This window comes from Fukomys damarensis, unplaced genomic scaffold (assembly GCF_012274545.1).
Source record: "Fukomys damarensis isolate Sample0158 unplaced genomic scaffold, DMR_v1.0_HiC HiC_scaffold_22, whole genome shotgun sequence".
In the NCBI taxonomy this organism is placed as follows: domain Eukaryota; kingdom Metazoa; phylum Chordata; class Mammalia; order Rodentia; family Bathyergidae; genus Fukomys; species Fukomys damarensis.
In genome coordinates this window covers 25,328,730-25,354,814 of record NW_022900934.1, presented here as the reverse complement: position 1 = coordinate 25,354,814, position 26,085 = coordinate 25,328,730, and the positions used below count along the sequence as shown (strand labels likewise).

General features: G+C 47.3%; 1 protein-coding gene, 1 long non-coding RNA gene and 1 pseudogene across 3 annotated transcripts; 1 reads left to right on the top strand and 2 right to left on the bottom strand.

The window, feature by feature from the left end:
* Positions 1-5,581: 5,581 nt before the first annotated feature.
* On the bottom strand, positions 5,582-8,174 carry LOC104865137 (annotated as a pseudogene).
* A 598-nt stretch (positions 8,175-8,772) lies between these two features.
* Positions 8,773-13,122, bottom strand: LOC104865091. Its single transcript, XR_781058.1, has 3 exons — positions 12,960-13,122; positions 10,852-10,927; positions 8,773-9,104 (listed from the first exon to the last, which is right to left on the bottom strand). It is a non-coding gene; the product is annotated as an uncharacterized LOC104865091 (long non-coding RNA).
* An 84-nt stretch (positions 13,123-13,206) lies between these two features.
* Bpifa3 (BPI fold containing family A member 3) lies at positions 13,207-22,384 on the top strand. Of its 2 annotated transcripts, none has more exons than XM_010628404.1 (8): positions 13,207-13,268; positions 13,359-13,582; positions 17,150-17,300; positions 19,195-19,302; positions 20,045-20,191; positions 21,154-21,238; positions 21,625-21,688; positions 22,188-22,384. In XM_010628404.1, the coding sequence occupies exons 2-8, from the start codon at positions 13,441-13,443 to the stop codon at positions 22,199-22,201; spliced, it is 711 nt and encodes a 236-aa protein (XP_010626706.1). In that variant the 5' UTR covers positions 13,207-13,268; positions 13,359-13,440; the 3' UTR covers positions 22,202-22,384. The 2 variants fall into 2 exon arrangements, with proteins under 2 accessions (XP_010626706.1, XP_010626705.1); XM_010628403.1 differs by having other exon boundaries at positions 22,183-22,384.
* Positions 22,385-26,085: the final 3,701 nt, after the last annotated feature.

The following is a 26,085-nucleotide window of genomic DNA, read 5'->3' as shown; positions in this document are numbered from 1 at the left end:
GTACCTATAGTGTGGATGGGAATTAAGTCTGAGATAGCTCCTCTGGGTCTCCCCAAATCCTTTCAACTCCATGGAGAATGTCTCAGAGCAGGCCCCAGACTGATGTCCTTGACCTCCATGAGAGTGGTCTCTGCAAGCAGTTTCCCTGCTCTCCCCCTCAAAGCTTGCATGTTGGAAGGAACTGTAGATCTATTATGTTGTTTATTTTGACTTCTTGGTTTTCAGTCCATGGTTCCTTTTTTAGTTGCATCATTTCTTAAATCAAAGTCCTTCTGCTAGCCAAGGATATGCTGGATCCAATTCTAGTCTGTTTCAAATGCCTAGAGAAGATGATCTAAGGATGGAGGCTTCTCTAGGAGGATAAAAGCTGCCCTGTTCCTCTGTTACTAAACCAAGACTTAAAACAAATTTTTCCTAGTCTTGGGCAGTTCCTTCCCTCCTCACATCATCCCCTCTCCTCTGTACCTGTAACTCCTTGTTCTGGTACAGATAAAACTGGCAAACATGTCCCATAAATAAGATTTCTCACAAGATTTACAAGGCTCTGTCTTTTTTCAAGACTATCACCACATGATTAATTGTTTTTGTCTGCTTTTGTCTCTCTTCTGTAATCTCCCTGCCCCACCCACCCAATTTCACACCACTAGAAAGACCACCCTCTCAGCCACAGGTATAAAACTGGAACCTTTCCTTGGTTCTGCTCAGCCTTTGGACATAAGTTCACCAAGTTGGTGCACACTTAAAACCTGGAATAAATCTTCCTGTATCACCCATTGGTCTCTTATGTATCTTAAAATCTCACCACATTACTTTATTCATAGTACTGTAGCAGCATTACAAGCAGAAAATGCCTGGTTTACTCATCTTTGAAAAAAGAGACAACCATCCTCAATGGAGGAAAGATCGCCTCTTCAATAAACTGTGTTGGTAAAACTGTATTTCAACCTGCCAAAGATTAAAACTAGACCCATATCTTTCACCATGCACTAAACTAAAATTGAAGTAAAGCAAAGATCTAAATATTAAAACAGAAACCTAAACTTGCTGGAAGATAGATAAGGTAGAACTCTCAAAGACATTGGCAAAGGAAAAGACTTTATGAACAAATCCTCAGTAGCATGGAAACTAGCACAAAGAATCAACAGCTGGGATCTCATCTTATCAAAAAGCTTCTACACTACAAGAGAAACCACCAACAGAGCTAAGAGACAACCTACAATGTGGGAAAAAAATTTTATCAGCTCTTCCTCAAGCAAAGGTCTACTATCTAGAATATATAAAGAACTCAAAAAAATCAGATCCCCCAAACATAAAGACCCAATTCAAAAAGGGGCATCTGAAATGAACAGACACTTCTCAGACAAACAAGTAAAAGCAGCACATAAATATATGAAAAAGTGTTCCACATCACTGGTCATTCAAGAGATACAGATGAAAACAACACTGAGATGCCACCTCACCTCAGAAAGAATGGCTGCTGTCAAGAAATCAACCAATAACAAATGCTGATAGGGTTGTGGGGAGAAAGAAACCCTTCTCCATCATTGGTGGGACTGCAGACTGGTGCAACCACTGTGGAAATCAATATGGAGATACCTCAAAGAACTAGGATTAGAGGTCCCATTTGACCCAGCTATCCCTCTGCTCGGTATCTTTCCAAAAGAATTAAAAGAATCATACCACAGTGATATATGCACACCCATGTTTACAGAGGCACAGTTTGTAATAGCCAAAACTTGGAAACAGCCAATTGCCCATCAACTGGAGAATGGATAAAGATGTGTTTTTTTTAATACCAAATGGAGTACTAATCAACCACAAAGAACAAGAAACTAGAGACATTTATAGCTAAATGGATGTACATTGATGCCATACTCTTAAGTGAAATGAACAGGACATACATGCGTAAATACTGAATAGTTTCTCTGGTGTGAAAAACTAAAAATGTAAATAAGGTTCAAATGGTATAATTGGGAGTGTGAAATAGGAAGAAAGGGCTAAAGGGGTAGGAGAAGTGGGAGGGGTAGGGGAAAGGAAAGAAGGGAAAAGAAAAAATATGTGAAAAAGAAAAAATTGAAGCAAAGTCCTTGTACATAGAGAAGGGTGGAAGGGGTGAAGGGAGGGCTGGGGTATGGGGAAAAAAATAAGAACCAAGATACATCATGTAAAGGTACAAGATCCCAATGATGAATGTAACTGTACTATATACCTAAAAAGTCCCAATAAACTCAATGAAAAAAAAAAAGAAAGTAGCTGGTTTAGCTAAGACAAGAACTTCATCCTCCCAGTAGATGCAACCTCAAGCACCCAAGCTTTCAAGTCTACCAAAACACAAAGCAACAAAGTCAAGATTGAATCTTGGCATCTGCGGTCCCCAGTGAGAATCCAAACACCAACTACATTGCTGGACTGAGAGATCTACCTCTTCATTCACTCAGCATTCACTAGTCCTGTCCAATGCTGCATACCAGAATTTCTAAAGTTCCCTTAAGTGACCCTCCAGCAAGCAATTTTCTGATCTCTTATCATGTTACTCTCAAGGCAAAGAGCTCACTATGACACAGGAAGCTTGATTAGAGTGAGCCTTAAAACTCCCAAAGCTTGAGTTCTCGGGCTCACCCAAAGTATGTGTGAGGGGGGCAGCTCAGCCAACACCCTCACTCTTCTATTGGGTCACCACTTTGGAGAGATAGCCAAGGAAATGGGGAGTCTGGTTTTGAATTTTCTATCAAAGATATAATTAAAAAGAAAAAGTAGGTGCTATTCATCTGAGTAATTTCTTTACACAATATGTCCTCAATTCAACATTCAATCAAAGTAAATGTATTAATGAAAGATTTTATACTCTGTTTTTGTATTAAGCCTTTGCCCTTGTATGTATTATATATTTATAGCCCATGTCAGTTTGGATGAGTCACATTTTAAAGTGCTAATATCCACCTGTGGTTAATGATGAGCATATTGGACAGGGTGACTCTAAGAGAATATGCTGCCCATTTTGAAACTTTCAAGGCCATACAACGACTCATTTTATCCCCATCAATATATATAGGCTGCCATTTATCAGGGAAGTCCAACATTGGTGACCCATGTCATATTTAGCCCACAGGTACGTTTAGCTTAGTCTAAAACATGCTTTATAAATGTGAATGAGTTGCCAACATTAAAAAAGAAGGAATTTGTCTTTGGGCCCACTGCATGATCTGGCAACATCTTACATTCTTGTGTGGGCTGAGGTGAGGAAGAAAGACAGCCTAGACAAGGCGGGGCAGTCCTGGGAACAGTAAGATAGAGTTCTGCGGGTACAGCCAGCCCAGCCGAGTGTCTGCACTGGTTATGTTTCAGCACCACTGGCATCGGACAGCGCCCCCGGAGCTGGCAGGGAGGAGAGAAGCTAACGGGCTGCTCAAATAAGTGGTTCTGAAGCCGGGAGTTTAGCTCAGCGGTTTGGTGGCCTACTTTGCAAGCGCAAGGACCCAAGTTCAATCCCCGGTACCAAGTGGTTCTGCTGACTGCCTTGAAAGCACAGGGGCCTGAGTTCAACCCCCGGTACCAAAAAAAAAAAAAAAAAAAAGTGTGGGGCGGAGGATTTAGCTCTGTGGCACCACACCTGCCTCACAAGCCCAAGGTCCTGAGTTGGATCCCTGCCCCCGCAAAACAAACAAACAAAAAAAAAAACAAAAACGTTGTGACGTTGACTGACACATGGGTTAGTTCTCACAGCATCCAGTCCCGCTTGATGGTCTCCTCTTCAGAATGTCCTCCACACTCGGGCTTCCACCCTGCATGGATGGTGTTATTTGGCACCAGCCTGGAATTACTTTCCTTCTACACCACCTGGACCCTCCCTCTCTGGCTATGGAAGCTATTTCCCTGTCAAACCTTACAGAACCCATGTGCTGCTTCCCCAAAGTCATCCCACAATAAATGAACTGCAGACTGTCCTGCTTCCATACGATGTGCTGGGGGGGGGTAATGGTAGCCAGAGATGGTGCCAGGTCCAATCCAGGTGACCCAAGTGACAAGGTGAGGGAGGCTGCCTGAATTGGCTCGTCCTTTATCTCAGAAATATATGAACATTCTAGCATGTTTCCAAGCACTGGTGGAGCAAGGCTTCTTGTCTTGTCTGGGATGTTTTCTGGGTGGATCCTGTGACTTTGGGGAGATCCATCTTCTTGGCCACAGTCTCCTCCTTGTGCACTGAGGGCTGCAGTCTCATCCTCTAAGTGCCCTTGGCAAGAACAGTCTTAAAAGTTGTAACTTCTGAAAGAAAAGTTTATCTTGTTTTAAATAACCTCATTTTTCTTACATGTATCATCAAACTTCTCAACAGATGTGTTGCTATTTTCTGCCTCTTACTTTCACATCTTCATTCACTGCTCAGTAATTTATAATCTGGCTTTTTCCTCCAACTCCTTAAAATAATGTATTATAGGTTGTGCACAACCACCTGAATGTCCAGTACAAAGGAATCCATATTCAGTGCTCATGTTCCTCAAATTATGGAACCATTCGTACTCTTGGCAACTACTCCACACCACTGCGCATCTATTTTTTTCTCTCTTTCCTCATCATCACTATCTTTTAAAAAAATTCTTGACTCATGCCTGCTACTCATCTATATGATCTACATACATTGCACCGCTTTCTTTTTTGGCTATTTAAATAAGAATGCTATAGAATTAAATGTATTAAAACAAAGCCATGTACAGGAAAATAGCCAACAAGGCATAGGGTCCCTGCCGTGCCTCTCCGGGCAGGAAAGAGAAAGACAGCGCCAGGTCTTGTGCCACTCTAGGAAGCTCTAAACAGTACATTTCTGAATGCTACATGTCACTGTACAAGATGTCATTTGAAAAGTGGTCCAAATCCTCCAGTGAAAATGGCTTTTCAAGCTAAGAGCACAGGCGGCTCCCTGACATGGAGTGTGTGGCCTCAGCCCCTGCACTGGAGTGGGAGGGTGGTGGCGTCCACCAGGCGGTGCCTCCACACTCCGGCCACTGAGCACAGAGGCTGCTCTGCCAAGGCCATGGGGTGAGGTGTCAGCCACTGAGGGACTGAGCTATATAGCAAAAGGCAGCCCCTCGGCATTCAGGGCTTGCAACACCAAGGAGGACCCGCTGAGGGCTCCCTCCAGTGTTAAGTGCTCTGCGATGACGATGGAAAGACTTACTGCGGAGTGACTGCTTAGTATTGCTTTTAAAAACCACTAGATGGGCTGGGGATTTAGCTCAGCAGTTCGGTGGCCTGCCTTGCAAGCGCAAGGACTCAAGTTCAATCCCCGGTACCAAAAACAAAAACAAAAAAAAAACCCACTAGACTTTATAAAAATTCCTCCCAGTAGATCACTGAATCTATAAAGCAGAATTTCACCAAGGACCATTTATAAACCACTAGTGTGACACACGGGTGCCACTCCTATAGCGGTGGCTGATAATACTGCAGTAGGTTGTGGAATCAGGGTCTCACGATAAAGTCTTCATTCGGCCGGAGAATGCATAGTTGGAGGGCAGCTGCAAGCTCAGATGCGCAGCAGTGATCCGCGAGCAGGCGGCCGGGAGCTGAAAGCACCCAGTGGTTCTCAAGATTTCTCCCCTTCTTCTTTAGTCTCAGAAATTCTGTCTATAGATTTAAGGATTTTGGCAACGAGACTCAGCGTTTCAGCTCCAGAAACCCGCTGCTTTATGGACACCTGTGCGCTGTTCATGACCACACGGAGGTTCTGCCCGACTGGTCAGTGTTCTGCTTCACCACCGTCAGGCTGGCGCCCTGGCCCGACCGCGGGGCTTCGTTCTCCCACTTGCAGTTAGAGACCTGTGCCTGCAGCGAGTTCACTGCCTGTTTCAGCTGCAGGATGAGGTTTTCTGCCTTCGCGGCCCGTTTGGTCATTAGCTCCAGGTTCTACTCCACCTGCTGCACTACCGATTTCAGATCGCAGTAGTCGCTCCCCTCCTCGATCATCTTCGCTTCTACCTTCTGCTCAAGCGTCCTCACCATTTCTGTTTGAGTTTCAGAGACTCTGGACCTCATTCAGCTTTCTGCTTAGCTTAGAATTCTCATCTTTCAGTGCTTCATAACTTATCTGCAGCATCCGCAGCTGCCTCCTCCCAGGGACTCTCCGTGAGCTGTGAAGTCCACGCCTGGACTCCCAGACGGGGACGCTAGGGACATGCGTGAGTCCTTGTGGCTTACGGTTCATGGGGGCAGAAACTCGGGCCCCCCCAGCTCCGACAGGGAGAAGAAGAAGCACAGTTAGGTGCCTCAGGGGGATGTGTTGGTGGTAGCCCGGGATGAGCGAGTCTGCTCCACATGGATGGCAGATAGGCCCCTTTCCACCTGTCCTCCTTGTCTTTATCCTCATCCAGGAGGTCGCCCACCCTGGTCAGATCTTCAGAGAATGGTTGCTGATAGTCTAGGCTGAAGCCCACAGCCTGGGCTGTGGGGAAGCCAGGGTCCAACGCCTGGGAGCTCCTTGAGGCTTCCTTTGTGTAAATTCTAGGGTGGCTCATGTCATCTTTCGACAGGCTGAGGTTCTTGGTTTTCAGAAACTCTTTAAAAGAGAATGGATGGATTTGCCTCTTCAAGATCTTCAGGTTTCTCATCATCTGTCAGCACGAGGCTCTGCCCCGCGGCTGCTGAGCCTCCAACTCCGGCAGCCGCTTCCTGCACTGGAAGTGTGCAGGAGGGGCTCCTACTCTCTAAATAAACTACGGGTTATAAAAAATTTTTGCTTCCCAGTTCTTGGTTCTAAATCCATCTTTCTGTACTTGGTGATCCTAGATATGGAATTCTACAAACCACCTTATCTTCTTTGCTGGTTTGCGTCTTCCGAGGATCTCCAAATAGTAGTCACTAGAGAGGTTACACCAATGAAAGCCAAAGGAAGAAGAAACCGAACTTCTAACTTACCTCTTGTTCCTCTCAGCACCACATACCACTATCTTAGGAAAGCTAAGACTGCTGCATGCACTTATTATGGTTCTCATGTGCGGACTTAGGGCGGGACAGCTGCTGTTGAGTGAACTGCAGGACTCACAGACACATAGGAAAAGTTTGCGTGGTACCAACCTAACCAAAGTGTCTCTACAGTGACACTAGAAGAATCATCTCTTTCTTCTAGTTACAAGGCTGATCTCATAGAAAATCAGAAACAAAAAAGCGGGCCAGGCCCTTCAGTTGGAGACTGGATACAGAAGATGTGGTTTTTCTATAAAATGGAATACTACTCAGCCATAAAGAATAAGAAATTACTCATTCATAGGAAAATGGATACATATTGAGGATATACTCCTAAGTGAAATAAATAAGTCACACATGTGTAAATACTGAATAGTTTCTCTGGTGTGAAAAACTTTAATAGTACATAAGATCCTAATGATATAATTGACAATGTGAAATAGGAAGAAAAGGGATAAAGGTGTAGGGAAAGTGGGAAGGGTAGGGGAAAGGTAATAAGGGAAAAGGAAAAAAATGAGAAAATGAAAAATGGAAATTAAGTATTTGTAAATAGGAAAGAGAGCAGGGGGTGAAGGGAGGGCAGGGATAAGGGGAAAAAATGAGACCCAAGACCTGTCATGTAAAGGTACAAAGTCCCAATGATGAATGCAACTATACTGTATACCTAAAATGTACCAATAAATTCAATGAGAAAAAAAAAAGCAGGCCAGGGATTTAGCTCAGTGTTTGGCTGCCTGCCTTGAAAATGCAAAGACCCCGGCACAAAAAAACAAAAAAGCAGCTATGAGAGTTCTATAACCTCCATGTAAGTTAAATCCATAGCTCACCAAAACTCTTATAGAAGTTAAGAGCATCGGTTACAGAGGGTGGGCTCTGAGTCTTAGAATGAGCACATATGAGAGATTTAAAGACAGCTGAGAGTCTTCACGTCCAGAGTCACTCTGAGCTTCCCTCTGAGACACAAGATGAGAAAACAGACTCAGAGCTCTGAGTGGATGTGTCCAAGCTGCTCCATTAAGAGGCAGCATCCACATCTGTGCCTGTCTCCCTTGCCTGCATCCAACCTCTTACCTGATCTCTCCTCCCCTTTCTCAGTTGCTCTGGCTACACTGAGTTTCCTGCTCTTCCTCCAGCACGGCAACCTCAGGGGGAGAGCACTGCCTCGCACACTCCACTCCCTCATCTCACGGGGCTCTTACAAGCACCCACATCTCCATTGTGCGAGGGGATCCATGCCCAGCTCAACTAGAGGGACCCCTGCTCCCTGCACCCCACCCCTCCCTATCTAATGAGATAGATGCTCTATCTCATCACTATAATAATTCCTTCATAGCACTTGTTTCTCTGTGGAATCGACCCATTAAAATCTCATTTACTAACGTATCCTCATCTCCCCCACTGGGCAGCAGGTCAGTAAGCATTTTGTTTACTGTTTGTTCACTGTTTGGTTCACAGAGATGCTCAGTAAAAACCTGTCAACTCACTAAGAAATAAACACTGCTGCCTAGGAACTGCCATACACACTGGAAAAAAGGTTGAGGAATGTCACTCCCAAGGCCCACAGTCCCTCTCCCGTGGGAAAGATCCCCAATACCCAGAGGCGGAACTAAATGGAGGAAGTTAACTCTGCAAACATTTTCAGCAACCATGGGAATTTAGGATCACTGACTGCAAAATGAGCAAATAATGATTGATACCTCCTAGAGAAAATTAGTAAGAGGAGGACTGGGGTCCAAATGCAGAAAAGAAAAGAAGAGAGAAAGAAACTTCCCTCACTTTGAGGAAAGCAGAGGAATCAGAGGAGAAGCCACCTTGTGTGAAGAATGAAATTAATAATCAAACAGGCTGAGTACGCACTCTAAGAAAGAAAATTCCTACACATTTCCTCTTCCCTCGTAGCTGGTGTTGAAGGCAGGTGAGGCTCTGAATGGCCGCTCATTATTAGTGACCTGCCTTTCTCTTCCCTCTTGAGACCACTCATTTGAGGCTGGCTTGATGAGCTTGGTTCCTGCCCTCTTGGGGTCCGAGGGTTCATGGTTATGGTGAGATACGCAGTCTTTGTCATGCCTGCCGGATCAATTCGAGCTGGGTGGAAACTTTATATTTGCCACATGTGTCCCACGGAGTCTTTAGTGACCTGTGCAGACCTGTATAGGGTATGAGAGGAAATGTAACTGACAAAAACAGGCGTGCACAGTCCCAGATGAAGAGCAAGAATTATAAGTAAATTTATCCTGAAACACAGGGAAGCTTCTAGAACCTTCTCCCACCAGACGGTCTGGGTTCACCTCCCAGTCCCAAATCTACCGGCTGTGTGCCTGTGGAAGGTGACCCCCGAGGCGGGCCTCCATAAAAGTCTGCCTTTATTATTCCTGCCTCTCCTTTTCATGGATGTGACCTGATCAGGGAGACAGCATCATGTTGGGAGCGGAGCCGGGAGGGATGGGAAAGCTGGTGGAGAATGAACGGCAGCTCCTCTCACCTCCCCCCAGGTCTGGCTGCTGGCTCCTGACTCAGTTCACCACTCCTTTTCCCAGCTTGGTGGCTTGGAGTGTCTGTGCTTCTGCAGAGCATAGAATAGCACCCAAACTATCAAGGATTAATTAGGCAATGACAAATAAAGCACTTCACTACCTCAGAGGCTGATCAGAAATCAACAAGCCACCAGGCATGACAGCACACACCTGTAATCCCAGCATTCGGGAAGATTGCTATAGGTTCGAGGCCAGCCTGGACTACAGAGCGAGTTCAAGGCCAACCTGAATTACATAGCAAGACCCTGTCTCAGAAAGAGGCGGGGGAGGAAGGAAGGGAGAGAGAGAGGAAATACAAGCATCATCATCACTGTGACCGTTTCAGCTAAGCAGTCCCCACACACCGTGAGCATTACAATCACCAAGAAGTTCATCTCCAGTGTCCACCTGGGGAGACTTGGACTCAGTGCCCAGAGGTATCCCAGGAATCTACATTTCTACAAGTCCCATCCCCCACCCAAGGCGTTACAGTGCAGCTCAGCACTCTAGCTTTTTCATTTAACCTTTCCCTGTCCGGGGTGCTCCAGAAGAGGCAGTGTGAGCAGCCTCTGTCAAACCCAACGCTCCATTCAGAAAGGGGCCTCTTCCCCCAGGTCTTACTGCTTTAAGGCAATTTATCTTTGGGTTAAAGTTCCAGTTTCCAATCACCTCTACTTGTTAAATACATGTGCACACACACAGGGAGAGGGCTGAATGAATGAATGAATGAATGAACGAATGAGAAAATAAATAGTGCATTCCCCTCCTTAGAAGAATAATTTTCAGAGTGTAGACTAACCCACATCACCTCCCTAGAGCCATAGTTCCCAACACACACACACACACACACCTGCACATGCACACATTCACACCAGCCTTGTCCGATCAGAGTCTGGAGCCTGCATTTATTCTTCTGCTCACTCTGCTGCCCCTAGACTTTGCCACCTAGAGCAGCCTCAGAGCTGCCGAGGAAGCAGCATCCAGACCAGGCACTAGAGGGCGACTGTGCACTTAAGCTTTCCAGGCCCCTGGTTCCACTTTGGAGGCTTCTGGCGCCTCCCCATGGCTCTGGATGGCGCCTCCCTGCAGCTGAGGCCCTCCTCTGGGTACAAAGGAGCAGTCATCTCAGCCAGTACCCCAACCACATTGGCTTCCTGTGGTCCTCCCGCTTTCCCAGCCCCTTCTTGCCTCAGGGCCTTTGCCCTTCTTGTTCCCGGCTCCCGGGTCCAGGGCGGGCTCCATGCCCTCCTCCTGGACTCTGCTCAAAGGTCACCGAGTCTAAGACACCATCTGTGGTCCTGGTCTACAACGACTGCTCCCAGTCTCACACTGCATTTCCCGCCTTGACACATTTGTGGTTCCTTTATTTGTTGTGCAGTACCTTCATCCTGTCCCGATTCCCTTGCTGGACTATGAGTGGAGAAGCAGGGCGCCCACTGCAGAATCAATTCGTTGGCCTGCAAAATAGAAGGACGGGCTGAAGGGACGGATACACTGTATCCAGGCCAAACTTCTGGAGCCAATTGTGCAAGGGACAGGGAGGTCAGCAGTGCACCCCCGGGTGGCCAGGAAGACCTTGGAGAGCAACATTTCTTAGCCTGTTGCATTCTTTAAAAGGATACCAGTCTCCTTCCTTTTTATAATACTCCCCCCAAAACTGGTCCTAAGGAAAACCACATGAGTAGTAAAGGCGACTGCTGACTGTAAGATGACTGAGGTTCAGCAGCTCCAACGTCTAGAGGATGTGGTGTCTGGGCAGTGCTGGTGAGAAAGAGAGAGCCCACTAAGTTCCAGTTCACCCAGGCCTGGCCGGGAGCTCACTGAGTCTCCCTGTGTTCCCATCCCCTGACCTGCTGGGTGTGAGGGTGAAATGAGATTGCACACAAAACAGGCTGTGCACAGGAAATGAGACCCGGCACCTGACCTGCAGCCCTTCATCCTTTAGGGAGCAGCTTAGGAAGGAGCACCCCTCACCCCCATCACCCCCTCTGGGGACCAGTGTGTGAGGAAGAGGAGGGGGTGACTGTACAGTGTGACTGAGCACGTTCCTTTCCTCTTACCTCCAGCTCTCCCTCCACCTCAGGTCCCAAATCATCCAAGAAGCAGAGGTAGGAGTTGAACCCTGGTCACCAGGACCCCAGAGCTCCTACTCTTCCCAGAATATGATTCATGCTGGCTCCACACTCAGCTCCTGCCCCTAAACAAGGCCTCCTGTTCCCCTAGCTTTGATCTCCACATCAAACATCAAGTTCTGAGCGTCTCCACCCTCCACAGGTTCATGTCATGAGAACCCAGGGCCCCAAACCACAGTGGTGAGGAGGCGGGATTGACAGCATCCTCTCGTCCATGTTCAGATAACCAAAGAAAACAAGTCGATGCCTCCCAGTGGTGCCCGCTGTTCTCCAATTTTCTTCACACACATACACACACACCAAAAAAAAAAAAAATCAACGGATTACACAAGACTCAGAAGGCTAGAAAAGTTCACTTGAAAGTAATTGATATTTTACAAACATCTCCAAATGGGAGTGTGACCTCTGAGATAGGACCTCACATAGCAGAAAGGCAGCACCCTGAACGAAGCTCTCAACACGCTCTCTTACACCCTGGGGTGGACTGCCAAGCACGGACCAGGGATCAGTGCTTCAGTGACATTTGCAAAGATCATTGCTATCCTTTCCCTGAGTAGGGACCTGCACAGCCCCTAGAGCCTCAGAGGGAGAGCATGGGGTCTCTGACACTCGTGTTAGTTTCAGGCCTCACAGCAGCATAGCTGTGGGACCAGACCTGTGGGGCTGCAGTGCTGACAGTGAGCAATGGGGAGCAGGGGCAAGAGACAAGGTTTGAGAAGGTATAGGGTTCCTACTGTGGACTCCGGGGCTGTGTGTTGCTCAATGTGCAACAGAAAACCATGAAGAGCTCTGAACAGAGGGGCAGCAAGGCCTCAGTTACACCCTCAAATTCTTTGTCAGGCTGCTGTGCAGAAAAGGAGCTGTAGGTGGCCAGAGATGCTGGTGTTCTTGTTAGAACCCTTTGCAACAAAATTCAGGCTACCACGGTGGTGGCTGAAAAGGAGTCATTAGACGGGGTCTGAATATGAAAGTCTTGACAAATGGTTGGTAGAAGAAGGGAAAAGTGGAGTCATGGGAGACTCCACCCGCTGGAAATGGAACCACAGAATGAGTTGTGAAGCTATCTCTTGAGATGATGAGACCAGCAAATTTTACCTCGATTGTCTCAGACCACCTGCACCCCACAACCTCAGACCTATCTCCAAGGGAAACTTGACACTTTGGCTTCGAGCCTTCCTGTTCTTTCCTGTAAATCTCATCCAGAAAAGTGAGATCTAGCCATCCATCCATCCTATCATTCACTCATTCATTTGTATCATTGCACACACACTCATTAGCACCTGCCACGTGGTAGACATGGGTAGCACTGTAGACACAAAGATTAGTTAAACACATCTTCTGCCCACAGGGAACTTACAGCTTTAATGCAGATTAGAGACCAGTCATCTTCTCAGTTATGTAGTCACTCAAAAATATTCATTGCCTTAATTTCTGACAAACAAACACAGGGGCAGTGACTGAATTTGGGGAAAGCTCTGGACAGTGTAGCATCAGCCATCCTCACTCCCTCATTCACTGAAGTCACCAGCATACTCCTGAGCCAGGCTCTCAGAGAAGACCTGTTGGTGACCCAACAGTGGGCCCTAGTGAGCGTCTCCGAGCAACCACGCCTCCCTCTGAGCCCTGCAAGCCCCAACGCCCACCCAGGCCTCCTCCTGCCGGCCATGTGAGTAAGCCCTGGTTGTAGTTGCCATAGCCCACTACGCCACCTCCCCACGGTACGCTGGGAGCTCACTCCGGTGCCATCTTCCTACAGAAAACCATGAAGCCATCCAGCCAAGCAGCCACCCTCTCAGCCGTCTGCCCAGAACCCATCTGACCATTCTTGATACCAGCAGATGCAAGAGCCCAAGATGCGTTCATTCTGGAGGCTCCTCATCCTCCTTGCGTTGCTGCTGGCTTTGCCCTCAGCTCTGCACAAGCAGCCTTGGCCTGGCCTGGCTCAGGCTCACCCAGACAGCAAATCCACCCTGGCAAGAAGTAAGCTCATTCTGTGGTCTGCCTGCTGACCACCGGGCAGGGAGGGGGAAAGTGGGCCCACCATGACTACCAAGTGACCTTGGGTCCGTTCCTCACCTCGTCTTCTTTTTTCTTAGGCCCCAAGTGTACCAAATTGAGATTAGTGTCATCTTTGTCAATTCATAGCACACATTGTTATCATGAATCACTGCAAGGTCCCTTTTTAATTTCCTCTTATTGCTTCCCCTTTCTCTGTCTCACTCACCTTCCCCTATGGGCTGGGCAGGCATTGCAGTGTGTTTAATGTGCATGTGAATGTAATGTAGACATGGCTGCAGCCTTCCAATGCAGTATTCTTATTTACGAACCTGTACGGCCTTGTGTAGCTCATTCTGGTTTTACTGTCTCGCTCCCCACTCACTGTTGACACTTTGCTCTAGCTGCTGCAGAGGGGCCCAAGAGGGTCATCTGCCTCAGTTTACTCAGCTGTCACCTTAGAGATGGATGCTCAGGTTGTCTCAGGTTGACTCTCCGCTATTTGTACACGACCCTGTGATGAACACCCTTGCTCTGCCCCTGTTAGAACATACGGGAGAAGTGCTCTGGTCTGGACCCAGAAGGAAGCTGTCTGGGCCTATGGTAGATGTAAGCCTGATTTAACTAAAACTGTCCAAAACCTCTCTAAGAATGGCTGTGCCAGTCTACACTAGCTCAGGTAATAAATGGGCATTCCTGTCTGCCCGCGTCCCTGCAGGCCATTCTGGTGTGTTGGTCTGCCAGTGCCACCACAAGACCGGGCAGCTTAAACAACAGACAGTTATCTTCTCCCAGTTCTAAAAGCTGCAAGACCGAGTTCAGAGTGCTGGCAGGGTTGGTTCTGGGGAGGCTCCTCTTTCTGACTTGTAGATGCCACCTTTTCGCCCTCTCTCATGGCCTTTTGGAGAAGGAGCTCTCCGGGGTTTCTTCCTCACAAGGACATCAGTCCAGTCAGATTAGGCCCAACCTTATGACCTCATTTATCTTGTTTTTCTTTACCTCCTTAAAGGTCCTATCTGCAAACACAATCATATGGGGATGAGGAGGGCAATATGGTAAACAACACCATCTTTTCAAATTTTCTGCCAGTCTGAGGTATAGTTAAATGATACTTTTGCCTGGCTTTATCTGATTCTGAGCATCTCATTATACTTTTGTTAACTGTTTCAACTTTTTGAATTCCCTCTTCTTATCTTTTGTCCCTGTTTCTATTTACTTCCCTGGTTTTTTATCCTCTTTGATTTTGAGGAGATGTCAATTTGTTCTTGATGTTGGTCTCCTATCAGATTTAAACACTGTAAATATAACAGTTCCTGGGTATCCATGAGGCATGGATCCAGGACCCACCCCCACCTACCCCCAAACTGGCAGATGCTCAAGTCCTTATAGAAAATGAGTCAATATTTGTACAGAATTTATGCACAGCCTCCCATGTACTTTTTTCTTGCTCACTGAGTTTATTAGTACATGTGCCTCTCATGTACTTTAGATAACCTCTAAATTACTTGTAATACCTAACACAATATAAACACTATGTAAATGATCATTGTTTAGAAAAAGTCTGTGCCGGTTCCAAACACCCAAATATTTTAAATATTTTTCCATCCACAGGGAATTGAGTCTGCTAATGTGAAACCTGTAAATAACAGCAACTGACTTTTTTAGGATTTTGTGATTTTCCATAAATCTACCTATTTCAATTAGGGTATTAAACATATGGTGTGTGGTTGTGAACTCAGGCATCTTCACGCTCTCACCACTCTATACTGGGGATAGATAGAATGTTAGTCCATGCAGCTGTTTCTGAGGCTTAAATGAAGGAAAGTGCATGCAAAGTGCTTCTTTAGCTGTGCATATATTTATCATTTCAATTACCTTCACAGTGTCAGTTAGGATACCTAGCTGGAAGTAACAGAAAACCCTAGTCAATCTCACTTAATCAATTTTTTAAAAAACAACTTACCATTTCACAAGACCAAACATCACAGGTAGGACAAGATCTAGGTTGTGCTCAACCAGCATCTCAAACTTCCTCCCTCCTACACCGCATTTGTCCATTTCTGAGCTCCACGACCATCACAGTTCTGTGCTCAGGTTTGTTCCCAGCAGCATAGGAAAATAATGACCGGTGGCCATCATAGCTCCAGGCTGTCTTGCTCCTTTCCAACAGGAGAAAGAAAAGAATCTTCCCCCAAACACAGAACATAAAATATTAAGCTTGATCCAATTTAGGTTAGACGCTGACTTTGAGTCTGAAAGTCTCCACAGATGAGCCACACAATGTTGGTTCGGATAATCAGTAGCTTCATCTGGATCAGAAACTGGAGAGAGAGACTGCATCAAATCAGGGTTCAGATGAGAAGGACAGGTTGGATTGATAGATGAATGGGCAGGAGGGTGAATGAATGGATAATGGATAGATGGATGGGTGGATGAGGGGATAGACGGGTAGGTGGATGGATGGATGGATGGATGATGGATGGATGGACGGATATTGGATTGGCAACCATGGGTGTTTAACATTCACAATTTCCCGAGTGGTACTATCATCATGGATTAATAATTGCTAAGAGGTTTAGGCATCTCTATAGTTTCACTGTATCCTTGAAACTATTTGTTTAATATATATCTCCTACTAGCCAGGAAATTTGTTTGTGTTCTTAGAGCCCAACACAGGATCTCACACCAAGGAAATTCTCAATAAATATTTATTGAATGATCTGTCTCAGTATTCCTCACAAGAGCCCTGTGAGCTAGTTGTTATTATTGCCCCTGTTATATGAGACCCAGGGAAACAACAGAAGCAGGATCTGAACTCAAGTTTGTGACTACAGACACACTCTTTTGTTTGTAGATGACAGAAGCAAAGGGCACCGAAAGGAGGGTTGAGGCCTGGTCCTGGGAGAATGGGAGACACACCACTGGTTTCTGTTGCTCTGCAGTTACCTAGATTTCTTAGTGCAGGACCTGGTCCTAGATAGGGCAAGTCTGTGAAATAAATGTGCCCTGTAGCAAGCTCCAAGCCTCAACAGGGCTGGGCCCCCATCCAGGACAGGAGAGGCTAGAAGCCAGAGAGGCAGGACTTAAGCATATTTTAGCTTTGAAAATCCCCTTACTTTGGGGGATTCATTCCTTTCTGCTAGAAGCTGCCCTGGTCCCTGCAAGCATGGAGTGATTGCACTTACTCACTCTGTATTCGCCTATTTTTGCCTACTTTTGTCTTCAACCAACATTTATTGTGGTCTCCATCTTGTGTATTAGCTCTGGGCTCTAGATGAAGAGAAAGAGTGAAGGAAGAATTCACCCAGAGTAGCTCTTTTGCACTGCTGCTGCCTGTCAGGCTCTCCACAGCATTTGGTTTTGTTTCACATATCCATCTTGCAAATCACGGTTGCAGCTGAACAATGTAGCTCTCAGTGGGGAATGCAGTGCAGGGGCTGATCTCTCAGCAGAAAGAGGGTGCACCTGCCTGCCCCTCAGGCTTCCCAGTTTCACGTCTCCCGCCCTTTCCACAACACTGCACAGTATCACTGGCCCCTTGTACCTTTCCAGTTATTGCCCAAGGTCTCATGAAGCACAATGCAGAGGACCAAATCCGGAGCATCCACCTCCTGGACAGTCTGAATGACTCAAGGCAGATGGTCCCTGGGATGGTGGGCTGGCTGATTGGTGGCACGAAACTCCCGCAGCAGCAAGAGATCAGGTGAGGCCCTGAGTCCATCCGTGGCCTTAGGATTCTTTGCAGGGCTCTGGATCAGAGGGCAGAGCTGGGAGGATGGAGGTACAAGACCTATGGAGAGGGAAGAGAGACAGGATGAGGACAAGTGGGGACTCATGTGAGGGACCATTTGGGGAGGTAGCAGAACAGGGTAATTAACAGTGATGGTGCAGAAGTAAACACATCTGCATTTAAATCCTAGCTCTACCGCTAGAGATTTAGCTCAGTGGTTCCGGCGCCTACCTCGCAAGCTCAAGGACCCAAGTTTGATCTCCGGCACCAAAAAAAAAAAAAGAACAAAAAAATCCTAGCTCTGCTACTAGCCTTGGGAAAACTGCTCATTAGTTTTGGACTCATCTATAAAATGGGAACACAGGGCACAACCTCAATAAACACCTGTGCATCAAAATAGGTCGGGACCACAACCAGGCACTGGAGTCCGCATTCTGTTGCTTGATAGCCAAGGGACTCTGGGCCAAGCACTTAAATGCTCTGAGCTGAAGCCTTGAGTCCTCATCAGTAAAACAGGCATGATGGCTGTCTGTGACTCCGGGAGATGCTAGGAGCTTTTAGAATCACGTATACAACTTCTCAGGTGTGCTTAGCGGATACAGTAGCTGTGGTGACTAGAACTCAGCTGCAGGAGCAGTGTTGTCCTGCTCACATTTTCCTCCTCAGACCGGGGCAGGTTCCTCCACTCCACTGACTCAGGCTACTCACTGACAGCATTGCTGTTCCGCCTGCTCTTCCCCAGGGCTCTCTTCCCTCTAGCTCCAGTCCCCCCTTCTCACCGGTTTGGTGAGGACCACCAGTCACCATCAGGGATTTCCATGATGTGCACAGCCACAATCACCTCCCTTCACTCGCTCCTCTCACAAATGTTACAGTCATTCACTGGGGTCTCCTGCAAGCCAGGACTCGGGCCCTGGGAAGACAGCTATGAATAAGACATACGATTACTACATTTTGAGAGAAACTTGCATCCTAGTTAGCGAGATAGGCCACAGAAGGTAAATAATGAATTTTAGATGACCTTCCCCTGAGGCCATGATAAGAAGACGGGTTTAATTAGGTAAGGGGTGTGAGAGAGGGGAATGGTGGCCCTTGAGAAACTTGCACGAAGAGAAGAGAACAAGTGACATGAGGGACACAGGGAGAGTAGGTTGGGTAGAGGGGGCAGGAGGTACAAAGCCCTGAAGTGGGAGAGAGGCAGTGTAAAGGACAGAGGAATCCCGTGCGGCTGGGTGGACAAGGGGGAGAGTAGTAAGAGCTGAAGCTGCAAAGATGAGTGGGGAATTTAGACTTGATTCCAAGATCAGCAAGAAACCAGGGGAGAATGGTGAGGGGAAGGGAAGAGCAAGGGCCTCTCAGGCTGCCTTGTGGAACACAGTCTGGAGAGTCACCAAGAGGTTTCTCTTGGTGGGGTGGTAGGCAGGGGCCAGAAAGGAAGAGCAGCATGTTCAGGGAGAGGTCAGGTGACCAAACCAAGTGGGAGCAACAGAAGGGCCAAACTCGGGACGCACTTTGCAAGTAGAGCCACCGAGCTTGCTGAGGGGAACAATGTGGGGGTGAGGGATAGAAAGAAGCGAAGGCTCCCAGGGTTTGGCTCCCAGGCAGTTGGTGGACCCAGCTCCTGAAGAGGGAGGCTCAGCCTGAAAGCAGGGTCTGGAGCTGTTTGGGGCGCTCTGGGACAGCTGGCAGTCCAGGGCTCCCGTGCCTGGCCTGCCCGTGGCCCTCGGGGCACTTGGAACTGGATCTGAGTCCAAACCCCATCAGCAGCCGGGCTTTGCAGACCAGCCAGCCTTGTGGGTCTGCCCCACAAGGCCTTGCCAGGCCTGAGGTCGACCACACTGCAGCGCCTCTGCTCTCTCCCTCCTAGCATCGACATCACCAATGTGCAGCTGGACTGTAGTGGGATCCAGATGTCTTTCCATAAGGAGTGGTTTTCTACAAACGTCTCGCTTGAATTTGACATTGAATTGACCCCGTGAGTTTTAAAGAAGCTGCCGGCAGGAGGCACTGTTCCTCCTCACTGGGAGCTGGGGGGAAACTGGGAAACCTGGGAAACGCAGATCTTTCTAACCCCAACCTGAATTCATATCTGGGCTTCTGAACTCACTCACTGTGTGACCTTGGGCAAATCGCTTCCTCTGAGTCTTGATTTCTTAGGCTGAAATGCAGATGACAATCATTAGGGAAGGCTGGTTGTCCGTTCACTTAAATCTAAGTGACTTTACCTCCAGGGCTAAGAAAGAAGGGACAGCCACTGGGATTGTCTCATCCTGTGCTCACCCTCCTGGCCAGGCTGTCCCTGAACATCCACAGTCCCAAGGGAAGGGGGATGTAGCTAAGTGGAAACTATTTTTAAAGTAGAGCTTAACTCTCAACTTTTGAAACTTTTCAAAGGCTTTTATACTGGTCTCCTTAAGGGACTTTCAAAAGTCATCCTGGAGCTGGGGCTGTAACTCGGTGGGAGAGAGAGGACCTGAAGCCCTGGGTTCCACTGGGGAAAAATAAAGCAGCACACATGTGAACACTTTCCTCCCTCACACTGACTTCAGGGTCTCGCTTGCCTGGTTTGTTGGGAGCACTCTGGGGCCAGGAGAGGCCCTGCCAGTGCACAGCGTGTGTTTTGGCTGACACAGAGAGCCCCTCTTTGTGCTGGCTGCTGCTCCCTCCTTCTGTTCCTTCTGTCTCTCCCTCCCCACCTCCTGCTCTCTTTCCCGCAGGCCCTTCAATAACGACAGCACCGCCCTGCACACAAGCATGAGCCTTGCCGCAGAGTTCTGGCTGAAGAAAGACGAGTTTGGCCGGAGGGATCTGGTGGTGGGCCCATGTCGCACGGAGCCCAACGTCCACGTGACGGTTCTCGCTGAGTAAGGCCCCAGCTGCAGCCTCACTTCCCCAGCCCCTCCTGATGAGTCCACCACAGACCTCGCCCCTTCCCCTCCTGGGTCCACAGGCAGCCATGCCTCTGCCGTGCTCCCAGAAGCCAGGCTCTTCCTCTGCTCTCCCTCACTGGGACCTCACCTCACATACTCCATTCTCCACCAGGCTGCAGAAGTTACTGTCCAATGCAGAAGTCTGGGCTTGTTCCTGCACTTGTTCCAAAGCCTCCAGTGCTTCCCAATGCCCTGGGGGTGAAGAGCAGACTCCAGATTGTTACTCGGGTCCCCTGTCATCTCCCCTGCAGTCCTTTACCTTGCAGTGTTGCTGAAAGACCCACCCCTCCACAACACACCAGGCAATGTTGCACCACCGTGCCTTTGCATAGGCTCGATCCTTATGCCTGGGAGGCCCTGCCTGTTTTTTCTAAAGCACCCCCCCATCACTCCATCATTCATATATTTCCCATTCATATATTTCCATCCTGTGCCACGCACCTTGCCTAGTGCTACGGACACAGAGGTGAACAAAACAGAACTGAGAGCTGTGTGAAGCTGTATAGTCTGGCTGGCTGATTGAGTTGACCTCAACAGACCACAAGATTTGCACTGATTTATCTCTGTAATTTCACAGTGCCAAACAGTGACATCCTCAATGGACACCTGCTCACTTATTCTTCAGCTGTTCACTGACTCCAATTATACCAGACATTCTGGAGAAGACAGTGAAAGAAAAGACCAGGGACTCTGGTGCCATCTTTGAGCAGTTCTGATAGAATCAGCCCTTCCTTGCTGTGTGTCCTTGGGTGCTTACTTCACCTCTCTGAGTCCCCTTTTGACTGTTGTTGACAATGGTACCTCTTCATGGGACAAGGCCAGGGTGAAAAGACCTTAAAGCATGCTCCGCAGTGCCTGGACTGGTCCCTTCTCTGAGCAACTACCACTTTCCCTAGGGCTATCACATACAAGATGAAACCCTTTCTCCACAACCTCAAAGAGAACATAGGAAAAATTATCCCACATCTGATAGAAAATCAGGTAAGTTTGAGAAAAATATCAGCACCTTGGGCATCCTTGGGCCTGAGGGCCAGGGCATATATATGGGTGAACTAGCAGAGGCTTTCAAACTTTGGGCTGTAGAACCTGGAAAATCCCAATGGAAAACTTGAGTTTTGCCAATGTGTCCTTGGGCCTGAGCCTCAGTTTCCCCTTCTGCAGCAGGGCCCCCATCACACTGCCTGTCTCAGAGTTTGGCGAGGACCTGGACAGACAAGCATGGGGGTGCTGTGTGTGGCACATGGTGTGTGGCTGGTGCTCAGTGTGAGGCACTTTCACCCTGGTTCCTGCTAGAAACCCCCAGCCTCATGTACTCCAGGGTTCTCCCGGGCCCTGGTCTGACCTTTCTCTCTGTGCTGCTGGACCAGGTTTGTCCTCTCATCGGCGACCTCCTCAGGCAGCTGGATGTGAAACTGTTGAAAGGCCTCATGGGTAAGTGCCTGGTCTCTCAGGAGCCCTCCCTGGATTGGCAGGTGCTTAGGTGGGGGTGGGCACCTCCACTGCTGCCCCCTTAGAAGGCCTGCAGAGGACGTCTGCTTGTGTTTCGAGAGAATGTTAGAGGGGACCTCCAAGAGAACTGGGACAGTACAGGGGAACTCAACCAGGCAGGCTGTACCCCACCAAGTCACCCAAGCCATCAGGATACCGGAAATTCTAGCTTCTCCCAAGAGCTCCACCCAATCTGAAGGCGCTCCAGCCCCACCCTAACCCCAGGACATCCCTAAACAGCTAACAGTTTCAGTCCCTGCCCTCACCAGCTCACAGTCTTGTGAGTAAATGCTAGGAAGTAAATCATTCGATGCCATTTGAAAGGAGTGACATGAATGCTCCTGACACCAGCTCTGGCGGATGGAGGGAGAGTTTCCTTCAGTGTGGTCCCAGGGTTAGAAAAATCACCTGAGGACTGCTGCCCCTCTTTGTTACAGAACAGGTGGCTGCCCATGAACTTGACCAACCGTGAGTCCAGCCAACATCCGTGCACCAAGTTCAAGGGTCCTCCACTGCCTGCTGTTGATCAGAAGGAGATTCTACCTCTTGAGACCCTCAGTCTCCTCAGCATGGGGCTCCTGCTGAACCTGGAAACTTGACCCCAGCCCCTTTAGACATCCTGTCCCACAATAAACTGTAGCTCTAAAGATTGCACTTGTTCCCCCTGCCTGGGCCCTGAGCTTTAGGTCCAGGAGTCAGACCTGCTGAAGTGTACATCCTGAAAACAAATATTCCTCAGATGCTCATCAGCCTAGAAATACTAGAGAAAACAGTCTGGACCTGTATATAGTAACCATTCACAACTTTGCCATGAGGGCCTTAGATTTCACATTCGCTCATTCACTCACCCTATATTTACTGAGCACCTGTTATCCACCAAGTACATTGCTGGGCTCTGGGGGGGGTGCAGAGACAGGGTGACAAGAGTGGAAATGAAAAAGCATTGGTACAAAAGGACCTGAGTTCAAATTAGATTCAGCCCAAGTAGGAGTTGCATAAGGGCCCACATAGTTTGGTGACTGACAAGTCCTATGCCCCAGCCCGGGGCTAGCATGAAGTGTGAGCTCAGCTGTGGGACCTGACTAAGCTAAAGTGACTCCATGCTGATAGGCCAGAGACTGTGCTTCTTCATACACTAATTGCCAACTCGGTTAACAGCCCACCCAGGGACAAATGGTATAACAAAGTTGACCATAAAACATCTGCATAAGATAAGCAGTGTGTTTGGAATCTTGTCCTCTGGTAGTTCTGTGAATGCCCTGACTTTTTGCTTAGAAAAACCCTATAAAAAGGATCTCAGCCCCTGAGCTAGTGCCTCTTTGAACTACTTGGCTCCGGGAGTGCTATCTGGCCAGACTAATAAAGGTCTTCTTATTGGTGTGTTGTTCTCCTGGTGATTCTCATTCCTCCATCGAGCTCCCAGAGCCTCACTGAGCTATAGGTCCCAGCATTGTGGAGGCCCTTTTGGCTGTTCACGGCTCCCGGAAGTAAGGCCCGGGGTCTTGCTTCCAGAGCCTTCATTGGGCTATAGGACTCAGCATTGTGGAGGCCTTTTGGCTGTTCACACTCCATGGAGTGGAAGTGAGACTTTAGGTCTTACATTTTTGGAGGCCCCAGCGAGATCCCAGGTGGGAACTATAAATACAGCTGAGTCTTCCCCATAGCAGGATCCATCAGGAGAATTCTCGGGTAGAGACCTTGAAAAGCCTCCGGAGGTAAGCTTTGGACTGGTTGAAACCATTTGTTGTCAGGATCAAGGTGGCTGATGAGCTGGGAAGCCTCCCCTGGCCCTGGCCCTGAGGAGGACTCCAGGTAAAATCAAAGCTTTTTTTGTGGAGCCTGTTTGTCTTGTCAGTGTCTTGTCTGTTGTGTGTTAACTTTGTGTTTTCCTTGAAACAGGGATGGAAGGATCCAGCTCCAAGAACACCCCACTGGATTGCTTTCTCACTAATTTTAAATTGTTTTTTTCCCCTGAGCAGGAGAACGAGTATGGGATTAAATTCTCTCATGGAAAGCTTTGCTCCCTGTGTCAATTGGAGTGGTGGGCTCCTTTGAGCCAGGCCTCTGTTGGGCTGTATGGGGAAAAGTCACCAGGCACCCCAGCCACCCCAACCAGTTTCCTTATATAAATATTTGGGTCCAGTTTTATGAAGAGCATCTGGCTGCATTGGCCAGGAAGGAAAGGGGTAACTGACATGACCCATGTTGGGCCTCGACCCAAGTCCCACAGTAGAAAGCAACTGTCCACCTCCTCAGAAGGGAAGAGGTGCACCCCTGGAATTTCCTGGGTTCCCTTTCTAGGACTCGGAGGCCAGCTCACCAGTAGCAGAACAGAAAGAAGGCAAGTGAGTGAAATCATCTGTCTGAATGGTGAGATCCCCTGGGTTGCTTCCTAGTTTGTCTTTGGAAGGGGCCCCAGGAAGGAAATGTGTTAACTTCTTGTGTGACTATGTGGGTGAGAGAGACTTGGTTAAGAGAGTGAGTGCAACAAGCTACGAAAGCCATAGGTAGCCTTGTTGTGATCACCAAAACAAAGGGAGGGGGCGCTTGCACTTAAAGAGCCCTCCCGGAGTTGCGGAGCTTGTGTGGGTCAGTCCTGCTAGTCTGTGGCCATGCTTAGAAAGGACAAAACGGAGACTCTTGCAATAAGAAACTCTCCTGTAGTCCAAACGGGCCTGAAAGAGCTGGGAAGTTCACAGCTAGGCTGACAAGTGAATGAGGCTGTTTTCTGGAATGGCACCCCACCCTTTGTTTGTCTTGCATCACCAGACAAGGGAATATCTAGTGGTCGTGGGGAATGCTAATACTAAACCAACTGTTTTTAAGTGCATAATTCAGAATTTTGATAAAGATTTTGTGGGGGACTATGAGATAAAACTGCAACCAAAGATGCTTAAGAAGCTTTGTGAGTTATCATGGTCTCAGCCAAGCCAGACTTGGCCCCCAGAAAAAACTCTAGACAAAAGGAAAGTTATCTGCCTTTGTTTTGTTTACCTGAGACTTTGACAACTTGGAGCCTTGTGTGCTCTAGGAGCTACTCAAGCTTCTGCTCCACAGTAATCAGCTGCTAGTGAGAACTATTTAGTTTTGGTCTTAGAACACCTGCTTGCCAAATCTGCCATTTTTCCCATGGTGAACTTGCCTCTCTCAGAAAATGTGACAGCATTGCAGGCAGATCCCAGTGTTTCCCCTTTGGAGGAGGTTGAGCTGCCTCCCCTTCCCTGAGTTGCTAAGATCGAAGGTGTGGAGAAGGTGGGGGCAAAACCAAAATTGTTTAGCTTTACTGCACTGGAGGGTGCAGATGGGAAAGCATGATGGGATTCAGAGAAAATGGAACAGGGCTTGCACTCAGATTAGAAAGAACTAAAATGAGAAAATAAATCTTCGATAGATTAAAAGCAGGTAGAAAAACTCTGATAAATACACAATAAAGAAAAAAAAAACACTGCAAGCCAGAGAAACTACAATTGTGTTTTACCAGACATCAAGAGATTTTTACAAGAAAAAGAAAGTTAGAAATTTTAACTATTTGATAAGTGTATCTTTGTTTCATTTTAAATTAGGTTTAATTGGTGTGCTTAAAACTCTTCTTGTGCATTGCAAATTCTTGAATTACAATTATAGGGTTAACTTGCTCTTTTGTACTTTGTTGATAAAAACTCCAGGTTAATGCTGTTCTATAGGTAGCCAATCAAATTTTAAGATATAACAATCTGAGAACAGAAAAAGAACACTAAGATTTTAACAGCTGAAATTTGTTATAGAAGGTTAATAGTAAATGAGACAGAGGAAGATATTAGGAAAGCTATGGGTAAAAGATATGCTTTTGATATGAAAGGATTTTTGTATGTTTGCCTTGTTAGAAAGAGATAAAGATATACAAGACCAGAAGGCCTAAGTATGTAGAGGTATATGGAAATGACTTATGTATGTTTGCTTTTGGTTTCAAGTTTGTTACAGAAGGTTTACTTTTATAGTAACAAAGAGCTTTCATTCCTTTTGATTCTAATTTCATGAGCTCTGTTAATTTATCTGCAAAAGTTTTGACTAGTCTTAACTAAAAGAGGTTTTAGGGCTAGAGATTTATTTAGCTCAGTGGTGCTACCACCTGTCTTGCAAGCACAAGGACCCAAGTTCAATTCCCAGCACCAAAAACAAAGAAAAATAAGAGAGATTTTATAATTCAATTGGCCAAATACATTTGAGTGTATTAGTTTCATAAATGGTCTTATATGTTTGTCTGTGTCCAATTGTTTGAAAAGTTTGTCCAATTATGTTTTGATTGAAATGACAACAAGGATACTAATAATTCGTTAATTTCTATAATTTCATCTTATAAG